The sequence below is a fragment of the Rhinopithecus roxellana genome, chromosome 15 (genome assembly GCF_007565055.1).
Source record: "Rhinopithecus roxellana isolate Shanxi Qingling chromosome 15, ASM756505v1, whole genome shotgun sequence".
Taxonomy (NCBI): domain Eukaryota; kingdom Metazoa; phylum Chordata; class Mammalia; order Primates; family Cercopithecidae; genus Rhinopithecus; species Rhinopithecus roxellana.
Window position 1 is genome coordinate 63,313,701 of NC_044563.1, and position 14,481 is coordinate 63,328,181.

The following is a 14,481-nucleotide window of genomic DNA, read 5'->3' on the forward strand; positions in this document are numbered from 1 at the left end:
GAGCCCCATGAATCTCTGGGGGACGGGGTCACTTATGACCACTTAGCCTTTGGCTGGTACTAGTACCCTCTCGGTTTACAGATGGAAATACCATGGCAGAGAAAAAGAAAATGATGTTTTTAGGGCCTGGGTTAGAAATTGGAGCTCAAAGCTGCATTTTCAACCAATTTAAGCCCATTCTTAACCCGTTTAAGACCCATCAATATATATTTTTTGTATATGTATAACTTATGTATTTCTTTGTTGCAAAAAAAAAGTCACATCAGAGACCTGCATTCTCTCTTGTTCTGATGGCAGTGGTCCTGTTACCAGTTCTATGTTGGCATCTCCCAAATGTCTGTCTTTAGCCCAGGTCCCTTCCCTGAGGTCATGGCTCATCTTTCCAGTTGCCAGCTGAATGTGCACGTGGGTGTTTCATACGCCTTTACGATGTCTAAAGCAGAGTTATTGATCAACCTCTCCAGGTCTGCTTCTCCTCAGCTCTTCCTCAGTTTAATCACTAGCACTGGTGCCCCCTGGGGTGTCAGGCCCTTTAATTCCCATATTCTTCCCTTGCCTTTGCATCTTACGTCGAGCCCGCTAGGTAATACCTGTTAGCTCAGCCTTTGCAACATATCCTGAAGCTGGCCACTTTCCGTTGTCTCTGTTGCTAACTCTGTGTTCTGAGTCACTGTCTGTCCTACCTCGACTAGTGCAGTACCTTGTGACTGGTGCTCCAGCCCCATCCTTGTACCTTGCATCACAGATTCCACACACAGCCACCACAGCAAGCTGTAGGACACGTAGCAGCATCCTCTCAGACACGAACGCACACGTGCAGGCATGCGCGCGCACACACACACTTCTTAAAACCTTCTAGAAGATTCCCATCGTAACCAGAACAGATTTCAAGCTCCTAGATGCCCTGCCTGTCTTTCTTGCCTCACTCTTTTCCAACTGAGATGACCTCCCTTCTGTATTGGGGACACACCACATTTACCCTTAACTTGGGGCTTGCACAAATGCCATTTCTTCTGTTGGGAATAATAATTTTTCTTCAGATCTGTAGAAGGCTTGTCATTTAAGACGCAATTCAAGTGTTAACCCTTTAAGGAGCGGAGTAGTGCCTCAGTTGACTCTGTTTTATCTTTGTAGTATTTTCACTAACTGCAAATTTTATTTCTGTACTTTTAAAGTCTTGACAGTTTGTCTCTTCCTCTGCACCCTAACATGGATGCATAGTCTTTGAAGATAGCAAAGGCATTCCTGCTTAATCTTCAGAAGGGCCATGAGACAGAGGAGAGGCCTGGGCACTCCAGGAAGGGGTCAAGGCCTGACTGTTGCATGGAATTAAAATATTGTATAAAGTCAGTCATTGCTTGGGGCAGACGAGAAAGATGCCCTGAGTCCCAGCCTGTTCCTTCCTGATCCCCAGTCCTTAGAATGATGCCTAGTACTCCAGAGGCACTAAAATAAATATTTGTAGACTGATTGAGAAAGAAATGAATGAGAAAGAAAATCCTCTCCATTCCACTTTCTTAACTCCTATTCCAGTGAAGGAGCAGGGTCAGGTTGCTGGTTGCCTTAGCAGAAAAGAAAGTGGTTTCTCTGCAGCAATTCGTTCTGGTCTCTAGACTCAGGTGATTGCTTTGTTTCAACATTAGAATCCCGGAACATATGCAGGTGGAAAAGGTGAGCGGGCTGCGTTCTTCCTTTTCATCCGCTTGCTTTTCTTCTCTTTTGCGTCCCTCTTCCTTTCTCCCTAGACGGTTCTGCCTCCCAGGCTCAGCAGCTTCCCAACTCTCAGGTTCTGTGGCCCGATGAAGCTGTCTGCCTCCGAAAGAAGAAGAGACATTCTCGTCCTGACCCCTTTGCCCGGCTCTCAGACTTGTGCCACCGCCAGCTTCCGGAAGACCAGACAGCAATTCTCAACAGTGTGGACCACGATGACCCAGGACATGCCACTTTGCTGTGACTCCACCCCACCCTAGGTGTCCCCGGGGCGAGGTTGCTGGGCTCAGGCAGGGAGGGCCACCGTGTGGGGGTGTGTCCTCCTCCACCTGCCAAGGACGGCCCGGATCTTTGTCCTGCATGCCCCCTCTTTTGCCAGAGCGGGCGTCTCCCTCCAGATTCTGGCCACCTGTCTTCAGGACGGAGGGCGGGCAGACCTTCCACCTGTGGGTCGAGGTCAGGAAGTGGATTGGAGACTGGGCAACACCTGTCTCCGCCCCTCCGCCCCCGCTTCACTAGGTTGATTTTTCTCATCTCTTCCAATGTCTTTGGAAGTGAAGGGGAAAGCAATGGCTTTTACTGCTCTCTGCTTCTGTTTCAGTTTTTCAAGTCCTGGAAGAAGGCTGGACTTAATGTCCATCTTCCACACCCCCACATATGTATAGATATAGATACAGATGCATATGTCTGTAGTGTGTGGGTTTCTCTATGTGTGTGTGTATATATATATACATATATATATGTACATCGAGGCAAAGTGCTGTTGCTCTTTGTGGTCAGTGGAGGCAGGAGGAGGAGGGCAGTGGTCAGCTGGGGTTTGCGATCAGTGCTGGCTGCACATTGGCCAGGTGCTTGACATCTGTCTTGGGGGATTCTTTCTCTTGAAACAGGATCCACGCCTCTCAGCTGAATTCTCCATTTGTCTCCTACCTTCTCCCACCCAGAGTAGAAATGGGGCCTTGCTGTGATTACTGGCTGCCTTCTATGGGGGTTCAGCAATGAGTTACTGCAGAACTAAATTCAAGTCTTTATTTCTTGGTTCCTGGGTGAAGAAGGGGTGGCCGGGCACCCAGACCTGCATCTTTCTTCCTTCCAGCACGGCTCACACTGCAGAAGTAGAGGCTACTCAGCCATGGGGCTAAAGCAAGCCCCTGGTGCACAAATCCAGCTCATCCATCGGCACCCTTCCGCCTAGCCAGGCCGTGAGCTCTGTGGCCAAAGGCTCCCCCACCGCAGAGCCACCTGTGCTAGCGCCAAGCTGCCGGCTCTATTTATACCGTCTCCGGCTCAGCACTCTGCAGTGCTGTTCCACAGCGGCTGATTGGATCCTCCTTTGCTTTTGTGGGAGCTAATTCTCCAGATTGATTAATTACCACTTGTGCGGAGCCGCCTGTGGCTTTCCCATACTCACCATGTGCTGCCTGCCGACTCTTCTCTGCCTTGGGGCCTTCCTCCTCCTGTGGACCTGAGCTCCAGGAGGATGGGCTCAGGTGAATCCAGGGCGCCTCTGGCTGCTGGGGCCTGGGACGCTCTGGATCCCGCCCTCTTTGCCCAGTTCTATTCTGTGGCTGAGGCATAGGAATGAAGGCGGGAGAGGTGGTGAGTAAGGTCTGGGCACTGACTCTTCCTCTGCCAAAGTCTTGTCCTGGTTCAAACTCTTAGCATCCAGAAGCTTCATGAGGTCATCTTCCCACTAAGATGTCTCTCTGCCCGTAAGCATGGTGCTGCCCAAGGACAGGGCAGAAGGCCCCGAGGGCGGGCTGGAGGGCAGATCTGCCCCTCCCCCACTTTGTGTAGGAGCCCCGCTTCTGGCTTGGCTTCGAATGAAGGTTCCTTGAAGTATTTCCTTCTTGGTGCTGCTGTCTTGGTGGGTTTGGGGGTGCCCACCTCTCCCGAGTTCCCTGCTTGGATGTGAGCCATGGCAGCACTGGACAGCTTCTGCTGGTCTCTTGCAGCTGCCATGGGCTTGGCCCAGTGACCTCGCAGGAGGAGGCCTTGGATGGCTGCTGTCTCTTCTTGGCATTTCCATCTTAGGGGAAGGACTTCTTCTCTGCCACACAGGCCCTGGTCCTTCCTTTCACCCAGGGAGCTGAGGACCAGCTCCACCCTTGAGGTTTACTGTGCTAGTCACACCACCGCAGTTCCTTTCCGAACACATCTGAAGGGCTCGTGGTGAGAGAGGCACAAAGGGGCTTCTGAGACTGGGCCGTGCACCCTTGGGGTGGAACTTGGGCCTTCCAGTTGATGTGCTTCTCGGGGGCATTGGAATCCACTTGACCACTGAGGAACAGCTCTGCGAGGTGGAAGAGCACAGGACTCTTCGGGTCCTTCTTTCCCGGTGGCACACCCTCTCCCCCCATGCCGTGACATGCTGCTCACTCGGGTCTCTCCTGGGGGATGATGGGAGCCAGCTTACCTGAGGTGTTGGGGTGGGAGGTGGCGGCTCACCGCAAGCTGACGTGCAGCCTTTGTGCACTGGCAGTGTGGGGTTTCTCTCCCAGAGGAGCTCAGGGGGCTCAGCCAGGCCCTGGGATGCACTGCGATGTGGGCATCAGGCTGTCAGCCTTCAGGATGAATTTGGCCAACTTTTCTGAGCAGCATCCTGAGAATTCCAGCCCTCAGGTTAGAAAAGAAGAGGAGATGATGAGGTAGAAGGCTTTGCTGCTTTTGGATGTCATGAGAGGCTGATATGCTCAGGCTGTGGCTGTGCCTTCCAGGGCACCCCCGTGCTAACCAAGGTGCTGACTCCTTCTCTGCTTTCCTCTGGCAGTGCCCATGACCTCAGCACATAGACCCAACGCGGGGAGCCGTGCTTTTCGCTGGTCACTGAATGGCCGTAGTGCTGTGGCTTCCCTGGCTAGGGCAAGGACGTCAGGTCTACCCATCTCTCAGTGGCCTGCCACTCATTCAGCTCCCATGAGGGCTTCCTCCTGTGACAGTGCCCTCGGAGGCCAGCAGCCCTCCTGCACCCCATGGACGGCAATGGAAGTTGGTGGAACACCCTCTGTCCGTGGGATAGAGGGTGAAGATGTCACAGGCACAAGCTTAGGTGCTCGGTGTGGGTGTGTGTGACAGCGTGGTTGTGAACATGTGCGTGATGGAGCTGTAGCCACCTCTAGGGACCAATGTCCTTCATAGTCTGCCTTTGAACAATGGCAGTGACTACTGACCAGCTTCTTAGGACTTCTGCGCTCACTCTGTGGGAGATCACGCTTTCCAAACTTCCCCTTTTACCGTCTGGCAGCCTTGCAGTAGACACAGCTCAGATGCAAACCTGCTCCTGTGTCTCAGATGTCTGTCTGCCTCTTCAGGATTGTGGCTGAGAACAGTGGCTATTGCAGTGTCAGGTGACCCACAGACCAGGTAGAGGGTGAAATGGTTCTTAGTGGGGCCTGGATGACTGCATTTGCATGGGGAGAGAAGATGTAGGACGAGGCAGAGAGGCGAAGCCTGTCTCAATTTGCTGGTGGGCTGCTGTGGGCTCCCTAGTGCTGAGTGGGGTCCTGTGCTGGATTATTGGGGTGGCTCTGGGCTCAGCATCCCAGAGTGGCCCTGCCTGCAGTCAGTCTGCCTCTAAGCAGCTTCCCCCGAGAGACTGGGGGTAGGACGGGGCTTTTGAGATTCTACTTTCTTAGCAGGAAGGACGCCTTTTTCCCAGTGGGCTGATGGGGTCTGTGCCCTCCTTTGAGGTGGCCTAGTCCCACAGCCATGCGTGTGGGGGCAGACTGAAGCCAGGTGGATTGAGCCGAGTATTTCTTGATATTTTTCCTTGCTCTCTGTCTTTATTTTTGATTTGTGATCTAAAATATTTGGGGTTGAACTGATTGAATTTATTCCTCTGCCCTTTTTGTGTTGAGGAAACTGGGGTAAGGTTCAAATGTGAAATTTTCTGATTTTATTTGGGGTGGGGGACAAGGTTGACACAACAGTAGCTTCCGGGGAGAAAGAGATTTCACGGAGCCTCCGGCATCTTTGGCACTGCCCACGATCCAAATCTCCAGGGCTGAAGACTGCGTGGCTGGAATCTGTTTCTTCCCATTTTGTTAGCAAAAGCCTTTTCCAGGCTTGGGGGTGGGGTGGGGGAAGAATTGTACATAAAGTACATTTTATTAATATGTAGAGAAACCTAGGAAAAGAAAAGCTAATGGTTAATCTTGGGCTTGCTTTGCTTGCATGTAAAGGAGCTTTGAGGGCACTGCAGGGATGGCTGGGGAGCTGCAGGAAGGGGCAGAGGGTGGAGCCGAGCGGGTCGTGGAAGGCCCCGTGAGTCCAGCCTCTGCAGCACTCTAGGAGCTGTGCACATTCCCACCAGGGCTTCTAACCCAGCCCTGCCTGGGTATCTTCTTCAGATAAAGTGGATCTGGTAGGCAGTGTGTAGAGCCCCATGTGGCTGTGTGTGTTGCTTTGGGGAGAGGGCCAAAGAGGTGTCTTATTGGCCAGATCTAGGTTGACTAGGGTAATGAATGGGGCAGTGGTGTTTCAGGAGGGGGAGTTGAAGAACTGGAGGGTGGAGGGGAGACCTATGTGTTTGCCAGGTGTTGGTGAGGCTGGAAGGGGCACAGAGGATGAGGTCAGGCATGGGTTAGGATGGTGAGACCACCCCAGGGGACATCAAGCCTCAGCATCTCTTTGAGTCATGTGATAACTTAGTCACTTGTAAGGGTGCAGAGTACACACTGGAGGATCATCTCAAGACGACCAAGAATGATTGCCTGGTGGGAGTCTGGCTGGGGAGCGGTGGCCGTGCAGGGCCTGTGGGAGGGGGATCTAGGCATTGGGGACAGATTGTGGGGTGGGGTCCTGCATGTGGACCCAGACTGGATCTTGGGAGAGGTCTTCCTTCTTAGCTAGACCTTCCTCGCTTCTTCTAGAATTAGCCTCTAACACTAAGTGCCCAAACCAAACACGGACATCTTTATATTGTATTTCAACTTCATTTGTTTTTGGGGGCTCCTCAGGCCCAAAGCTGAGAGACTTGTCTTGAGATGCCCGTCCTATCACCAGCTCTTCATCCGTGGAGAAGGAAGCGCCATTCTCGCGAGCTTCACGTGTTTGTTTTCCTAAGCTGCAGTGGTGGGTTGCCTCTCCGTCCACACAGTCTGAAAATGTTCATGGGCCTTGGTGATGGTGATAGAGAGGAGGAGCTGGAGCCTGATGTGCCTTCATCCCCCTTTCCTCTTGAGGTATAGAGGCTTCCTTCAGGCCATGACATGGCGCAGTGGCTTCGTGAGGCCTTCTCTTTACTTTCTCTGTTTTTGATAGACCAAAGTCACTAGTCTGTGGTGGGAGAGGGCAAAAGAGTTTCACCTGAAGCTCTTGGCTTGACCAGCCATTCTTCTCTCTTCAATGTCTCCAGCTCTGCTTCTTTTTAGATTAAGAGGCAGAATTAAAAATCTCTTCTTTAGAAGAAGTCAGTAAACCAAGGATCAAAGCCCAGATTGGACTTTTCGCACTCTTACCAGCTTGCTGTTTGGCTAGGGGGACCCATCGCCACCCTTCCCTCAGACTGCGAGTGAATCCACACTGGTCCAGAGCCTTATTTCTGGGTTCCTGTCTGTACTCTCAAAACCTTCTTTTAGGAGCAAGTGTAATAACCCCACCAGATGTTCTGTGTGTTGGGTTGCTGAGAAGGTGGAAGTTTTTTTCAACCTCATTTTAAGCTGTTAGAAAAACACTCAGTAGATTGAATTTGGTCCAAAGACACCACCATCCCATGAGGGATCCCATGTAGGATAAAGACCAATGAAGCGTCCATACAGGGGTCATTGATGGCTGCTCACATCTTAGAGAAGGAAGAATCTGGGTGTCTTGGTTGCCATATACTTTGGTGGAACAGTGGCCAGTCATTAGAATCACATGGGTGTTGTCTTCCACGGCGTAGAAGACAGTAGTAGTAGTAGTTAGGGTTTTGGACGAGGGCTGGTGAAAAGCTACCGGCTTTGGAGCCCTGGCTGGAAGAGCTAGATTGGACAGCTTTAGCCCCATGGCTCTAATGCTCAGCTCCTGTCCCTGGTCCTTGGTTGTCACCACTCCCATCGCACTAGATGGGGACGTGAATGGCTGCCTGGGCCTGCCTTTCTTTCGGGTCTTGAAGAAATGTGCTCCACCAATCCTACCTCTCTGTGGCACTGGACTTCCTGGATTTATATTGGGAACCAGGGCAGACCCTCCCTCGCCACCCCATATACACACTAGGTAGCTTCCCTTCCCTTTTCATTTCCCCACTTCTGTGTGGCTCCAGAGATCTTGGACATGTGCATGGTTTACGATGGGGAGGTGGTGGGAGGGGCAGGGAATCCTGGAGGGCAGGGGCTTGGGCCGGGGAGGGGGACTTGCATTTTCGGACTCAGAAATGCTGTGGGCATGCGTTTGGGCCACTTGTGGGGTTTTCACATGAGCCATGGAAGGGGCGAATGCCCAGCCCTCCTCACGCTGGTGGTGGAACCTAGGGCTTTGGCCTCCTTTTGGCATAGGGGTCTATGAAGCTATATTGCTGGTGGAGGGGATGGACCTCCTCACGGTCATCTTGCAGTTCTTGAAAGGGTAGTTGTCACGCGCTCTATCAATGAGGATTTATATGGCCTGCCATGAACGAGAGGTGTGCCATGGCCAATGGTGTCCTGGCGGGGCTGGAGAAAGGGGATCATCTCATGTGTCCCTCTGCAGGCATCAGGTTGTTCCCCTGGTCTCTAACCCCCAGCCAACTGTCTAGTCCAGTGTTTCTTTTCTGGATTCAGGAAGTAAGTGGGGGTGTATGTGTGTGTGTGTGGTGTGTGTGGTATGTGTGTGGTGTGTGTGGTATGTGCGTGGTGTGCATGTCTGTGTGTGGTGTGCATGTCTGTGTGTGGTGTGCGTGTGTGTGTGTGGTGTGTCTGTGTGGTGTGTGTATTGTGTGGTATGTGTATTGTGTGTGGTGTGTGTATTGTGTGTGGTGTGTGTCTCTGTGTGGTATGTGTTGTGTGTATTGTGTGGTGTGGTGTGTGTATTGTGTGTGGTTGTGTGTGTGTGTGGAGTGTGGGGTGTGGTATGGTGTGTCTGTGATGTGCGTGTATGTGATGCGGTGTCTGGTGTGTGTGTGATGCAGTGTGTGGTGTGTATGTGTGTTGTGTGTGGTTTGGTGTATGTGTTGTGTTGCGTGTGGTGTGCATGTGTGTTTGTGGTGTATGTGTGGTGTGGTGTGTCTGTTATGTGTGGTGTGTGTGTGTTGTGTGTGTGGTGTGTGTTGTGTGTGTGGTGTGTCTGTGGTGTGTTTGGTGTGCGTGTACTGTGTGTGGTGTGTGTGTGGTATGTGTTGTATGTATTGTGTGTGGTGTGTTATTGTGTGTAGCTGTGTGTGTGGGGTGTGGTGTGTGGTATGGTGTGTGTAGTGTGCATGTGGTGTGTTGTGTGTGGTGTGTGTGTGTGTTGTTGTGTGTGTGTTGTGTGTGTGTTGTGTGTGGTGTGTTTGTTGTGTGTGTGGTGTATGTGAGAGAGATTTGTACAGACGTGCTGATTTGCCTGCGTAGCGTCAGGCCCAGGAGACCCTCCTTTAGTTGACTCCTTTCTAGACAACTTCTCTTTGGGTAGGAGGGTCAAATTAGTAATGCACCATCTTTAATGTATTTTTTATGGAGACTGTACATAAAATTATATAAATCTCTAGAATTGGTTCTATTTTAAGGAGAGAGGGGAATGTATGTGGGGGGCAAGGATCAGATGCAATCGTGGAGAGTGGGAGCTTCGGGCGAGTGGTACTCGTGGGGTATGGGGAGTGGGAGGGCAAGAGATGAGTGCCAGGCAAGATGCACAGGGGCCTGTGCCCTCTGCACACGTATATAAATATAAAGAAAACCTAGATAAAGTCTATCTATCTCTAGATCTCTATGAAGTCGTAGTTTGCTGTATTTTTGTATCTGTGCTTACAGATGTTTTCAGCAGTGCTGCCTTCCCAGGCAGTCTGGGGTACTTGATGCCACCTCCTTCCCGGCTCTTCCTTTGATATTCTCTCTGTTCAGAGTTTCTTGGGTCTTTCTGATGGAAATGTATATATATATGAAAAGTTTGTAAAATAACAAAACAAATAACCCACCTGCAGGAAGGACAAGTGAGCTGAAGGTTGTGTGGAGCTGCAGGATCTGATAGCCCTAAAGAACCAGGACCCATGCGTCTCTTGCCACTTGGGAGGGATGTTGACTTGAACTTCTTTGCAGAGGTGCTTAACAGGGCAAGGCTGAGGAGATGAGAACTGTGACTGGATCCCCATGTGGCTGTGGGAAGGTACCCAGTTCCTCAGAGAGAACCTGGCTTCGCAGCATTAGAAAGGGGGTGGTTGAGACTACCTAGGGACCTACGGTGACACCTGTCTTGGTTTGTAGCACTGTAGCTCAGACAGCTCAGACAGCTCCTAGAGGGCATGGCGATGGGAGAGTTTGTGAGGCTGGCTGTGTGGGCTTGGTCTTGGAGAACACATGGCCTGTTTAGTGTCACTGCAGATTCTTAGAGCCAGTGTGAATGTGATATATAGTATAAATATGTCATCTACGTTTTTTTCAGTGATTTTTAATTGGAAAATAAAGTGCCATTGCAAATGGGATGGTCCAATCCTGGGACACTGAGTGGAGGATGGGGAGTGAGAGATTAACTTTGGGCAGGACTGGGAGAATAGGTCTTAGTGGAACCTTCCTTCTGGCCTCCAGCCGGGGACTTAGAAAACTGAACAATGTATTGGTAGAACTGGACCCACAACGGGAGATTCTGGAGAGCAGGAGGTCACTTGTATCTGAGCAGGAAGCAGTGTGCCCTGAAGAATACCTCTTTGAGCAAATTCCAGACCTCACACACATGCAGGGGCCCTGCCTTGCAGCCTCAGCAAGCGTCTCCTGGGTGCTAGCTCCTTCCTGACTTGCCCAGAGCTCAGAGTGCTGTGTTTGAAGCCGGTGCTGGGCCAGATGGTGCAGGCAGCGAGGAGAGACTCAGGACTGCAACCTTTCGGCTCCTTATTCCTGCTCATCACTCAGAAAAGGGCAGTACTAACGCCTTTCCTAACCAAGACGTGGCACTCCCTAAGAACTCTTGTCTATAGAGTTCGGTCCCTAGAGGAAAGCAGATGCCTTCACTGTGCGAAGGGCTTGGTTGACAGTTTTGGTGTATTATGGGAAGAGTAGGTTCGGGTGAAACTTGAGTCTAACTCTTGATCCTCACATGGACCTATGAGGCCCTGCCATTCAGTCAGGCACTGTCGTTGGGTCCTTAGATTAACTGCTGAGAACACTTCCCATTTTCTGAGGACGCTGATGGGAAATGGGCTCTGTCCACACAGCCGGAAGGGCCCAGTGCTGGCGCCACTCGCAGTGTGTCCATCCTTGCCTCGACTGATCTTTCTTGCAGGCTCCTGCAGCTGAGTATTTCTTGTAAGATTTTTCAGGGGGCTTGGGCAAGAAGAAGAGCTGCGAATTCTGTTCCCTTCCCACCTTGAAGCCTTCCCAGGCCACCACAGTCTCTGCACGAGGGAGGCTTCCATCACCGTTCTTTTGGCTCCTAGACCCACCATCCCCTCTCTTTCCGTGGACTCCGCCCGACTTCTGGGCCACATGCAACCAGCAGAGTAAATCGCTCCAGCACCACGGACACGTCCTAGGGCTCACCCTCCCACCAGGGCCAGCCCAAGACTAGGTCCTCAGCAGCATCAAGGTCTGGGAGAGCCACTGGCCCGCATGTCACCATTCCATTCCTCAGCCTCCACTGGACTCTTTGTTTTGGGGAGGGAAAGGGAAGATGGGGCTATGTACCTTGAAATTGTACAGTGTGGAGGGGATGTTAGTGCCTCCCTGTGACCTTTCTGCTCCACTGCTCAGCAAGATGAGGTAAGGGTGGGTGTCAGAGGGTACTTCCAGCTTCTCTGAAGAGCCAGCCCTTAAGGCACTTGGAGCAAGGGGCATTGAGATCAGCTTTATGTGGAGTAAGGAGGAGGCCTGGGAACCGCTTGTGCCATCAGTGGGTGCGACAGGTGGATGAGTGTGCTCTGATGGGGCCTCTACGACCCACAGCCACTGCCAGGAGCCTGAGCTCTTCCCCATGCGTGGGACACGTTCCTTGGTCCTCACAGCAGAATGGACATTGAATTTTGGTGCTTTTCCCTTTTGGTAGAAGGTGGGGGTATCTGAGGAGTTGTTTCTGTCTTGCTACCTCTGTCTGCTGTACAGAGCAAGAGTTGGGGATAGGGAGATCTGTGAGAACTGCCCTCCCATGGATCAGTGTGGGCCCTGTCCCTCTTCCCCATTGTCACCAACCAGCAGCTTGGGGAAGAGGCCTTGTCTTGGATTTTTGCTGCGCGCTTCCATCCCTCTTTGTGGTAGATGTTCATGTCAACCCACTTTGAGCAGTCTGAAAGTAGGAGGCGGGGGAAGAAGCAAGCCTGCATAGCACACTTCCTGTCGGTAGTGGGTTGACTGTGGCATTGGAGGGTGGGGTCTCAGAGTCTGGGGACTGGGAGGAAGGTACTTGATGGGATAGTCTTGATTCTGGAACTTTAGACCCAGGTGTTAGAAAGGGGAATTGCTGGCTAGGGGAGAACAGCAGTTTAATGCTCCACTTGCCAAGTTGTATACATCAGTGTCAAAAGGTCTTGACCTCCCATTCAGATTTAATTTCCTAACTGCCATTGGTGGGGCAGGGATAGAGGGCCCGGAAGGGGGCGCTGTCACCAGTTGCTGCTGCTCTTCTGCAGCCACTGACGTGAAGGGACCACATCCTGCTTCATGTCAGCGGCGACTCCTGCCCCTTGGTCTTCAGTTTTTTCTCTTCCCCAGGAGGGACTTTGATCATGCGGGATAGAGTTCTCCCGTTGCACACTTGGAGGCAAGTTTTAGATGAGCTGCTTTCCTCCATTTCACCTGGTGGTCTGTGGACACACAGAGGGTGGGGGTGAGCGGGCAGTGTGGGTGGGGAGGGGCTCCGGATGCTACCTCCCCCAGATCCCTTCCAAACTCTGTACCTCTTGGTGCGTGGCAGCCTCTTGCTGTAGTTCTTCTTTTCTGGATATGACTGTCAGTTTCGTCATGAGATTTCTTGCTCTCATTTCGAACTCTTTCTTTCTTCCACTTTCTTTGGGGGTGACCCCCGATCCATGCCAGGTCTTCCTGCGAAGACCACTCCAACCTCGTTTCCATTTCTTGAATGTTGAGTATTCCAACATCACTGCGCTAGGGTGCTTCATGGTGCTGTTCTCGAAGAGGCCAGTTGGGCTGAATCTCCCCCCTCCCACTGGCTCCTGATATCTTGCTGTATTTTGTCTTCTTTCTGATTTTTCCCTCGGGGTTTGGGGTGGGTGACTTAGGGGTGGCTTTTGTGTTCTCCCTCTCTCTCTCTCTCTTTTCTGTCTGTATGTATGGACTGGCTAAAGTGAGTTTGGGCAGCTGACTTTATGGTATGGGTTGGCTGACTTTTATTCAATATTAAAGACAAACCAACAAATTGTACAGCTGCACACAGAACACCCTCAAGTGTGAATTTGAATGGCAACTAGAGGCTTACTTTTTGAACTTCAGGTATGTAACTCAAAAGTAAATAAAAACACTATTTTTTCAGTAAGCTTTTTTTTCTTCTTCTAAAAGATGACTTAGAAATCAAACTATAAGAACATGAAATCGGTGCTGTACCAAAGCCTTATATGAACATATTCTACACTCTGTATAACCTGTCTGTGAGGAGCTCCCTGCTCTATCACCCTCTTCTCAAAAGCCTGGGAATGCCAGCGCGTGCCAAGCCTGGGGCTGGGTCTTGGGGACCTGTGGGCCAAGGGTACCCTGGGAAGCAAAAGATGATGGTGAGAATGGGACACCCTTCTACTGCCTGAGCAGACTGCAAGGAAACCCGATGTGTGTGTGTGTGTGTGTGTGATGGTGAGGATGGGACACCCTTCTGCCTGAGTGGACTGCAAGGAAACCTGATGTGTGTGTGTGTGCGCACACGTGTACCTGCATATATATGTGTGCATACCTGTGTGTGCGTGTGTGCGTGTACCTGCATATACATGTGTGTGTACCTGTGTGTGTGTGTGTGTGCGCGCACGAGAGAGTGAGAGTGAGAGAGCTCACAGGTGATCAATGCCAAAGTGAATGCACTAAGTACGAGCTTGAAGGGAGACCCAGGTTGGCTCTGGGAGCGGGGCGGTGTAGGCATGAAGGGGGATGCTCTCTCCCGTTTCCTGCCTCCTTCCCTTCTTCTCTGTCAGGGAGGGGAGGTGTGTTGGAAACAGCTACACTCTCAATCAGGTGCTTTTTTTTCCCTCAAAATCTCCAAACTCAAAGTACTTATAAGGGGCCCTTCCTAGGGGCAGGCACCCCCAGCCACCAAATCACAGATTTCCAAGAGTGGGAGGAGCTTTCTTCTCCCCAACCCTTCCTTGGTTTCCTGGGGAAGAGGGTTCTTCCTGCAGGGCCCCTGGGCATCCTGCTCCTGGGCCTGGGCCTATAGACTGCCCTGCCCCTTCTTCCCAAACCTCTGAGAAGACCTCACTGGAGATGACCCCAAAGCCACGCCTGCTCCACGGCCCTAAGCAATAATGCCTGCCCTGGCTGCTGATGACGGTGATCCCTTTGGCCTTTGACTTGCCAGTTAAAAATGGAGTGACACCCCAGACTCAATTAGGAAGAGAACCTGCAGTCTGCCTCAGCTCAGGCCACCCTGCCAGGCTCCACTCGCTGGTATTTTCAGGCTTGCTAAGTACTAACCAACTCATCCCCAGTAACACTGCATGTTCATATCCTGAATTAAAAAGCAAAATGAGCAAAC

At 51.6% G+C, this 14,481-nt stretch overlaps 1 protein-coding gene across 7 annotated transcripts in view; it reads left to right on the forward strand.

Annotated features, from left to right (window-relative positions):
• IGSF9B (immunoglobulin superfamily member 9B) overlaps positions 1–2,467 on the forward strand; it is a 48,424-nt gene extending 45,957 nt beyond the window's left edge. For 4 of the 7 annotated variants that reach the window (XR_004053702.1, XR_004053703.1, XR_004053704.1 and 1 more), the window contains one exon: positions 1,746–1,840. Coding sequence is in view for 3 of the 7 variants with exons in the window: in XM_030918592.1 (XP_030774452.1) it covers positions 1,746–1,954 (209 nt within the window). In the remaining 4 variants the exon portion in view is untranslated. Of the gene's footprint in view, positions 1–1,745 lie in introns of all 7 variants that reach the window. The other 3 variants (XM_030918592.1, XM_010362036.2, XM_030918593.1) reach the window with 2 other exon arrangements.
• Positions 2,468–14,481: the final 12,014 nt, after the last annotated feature.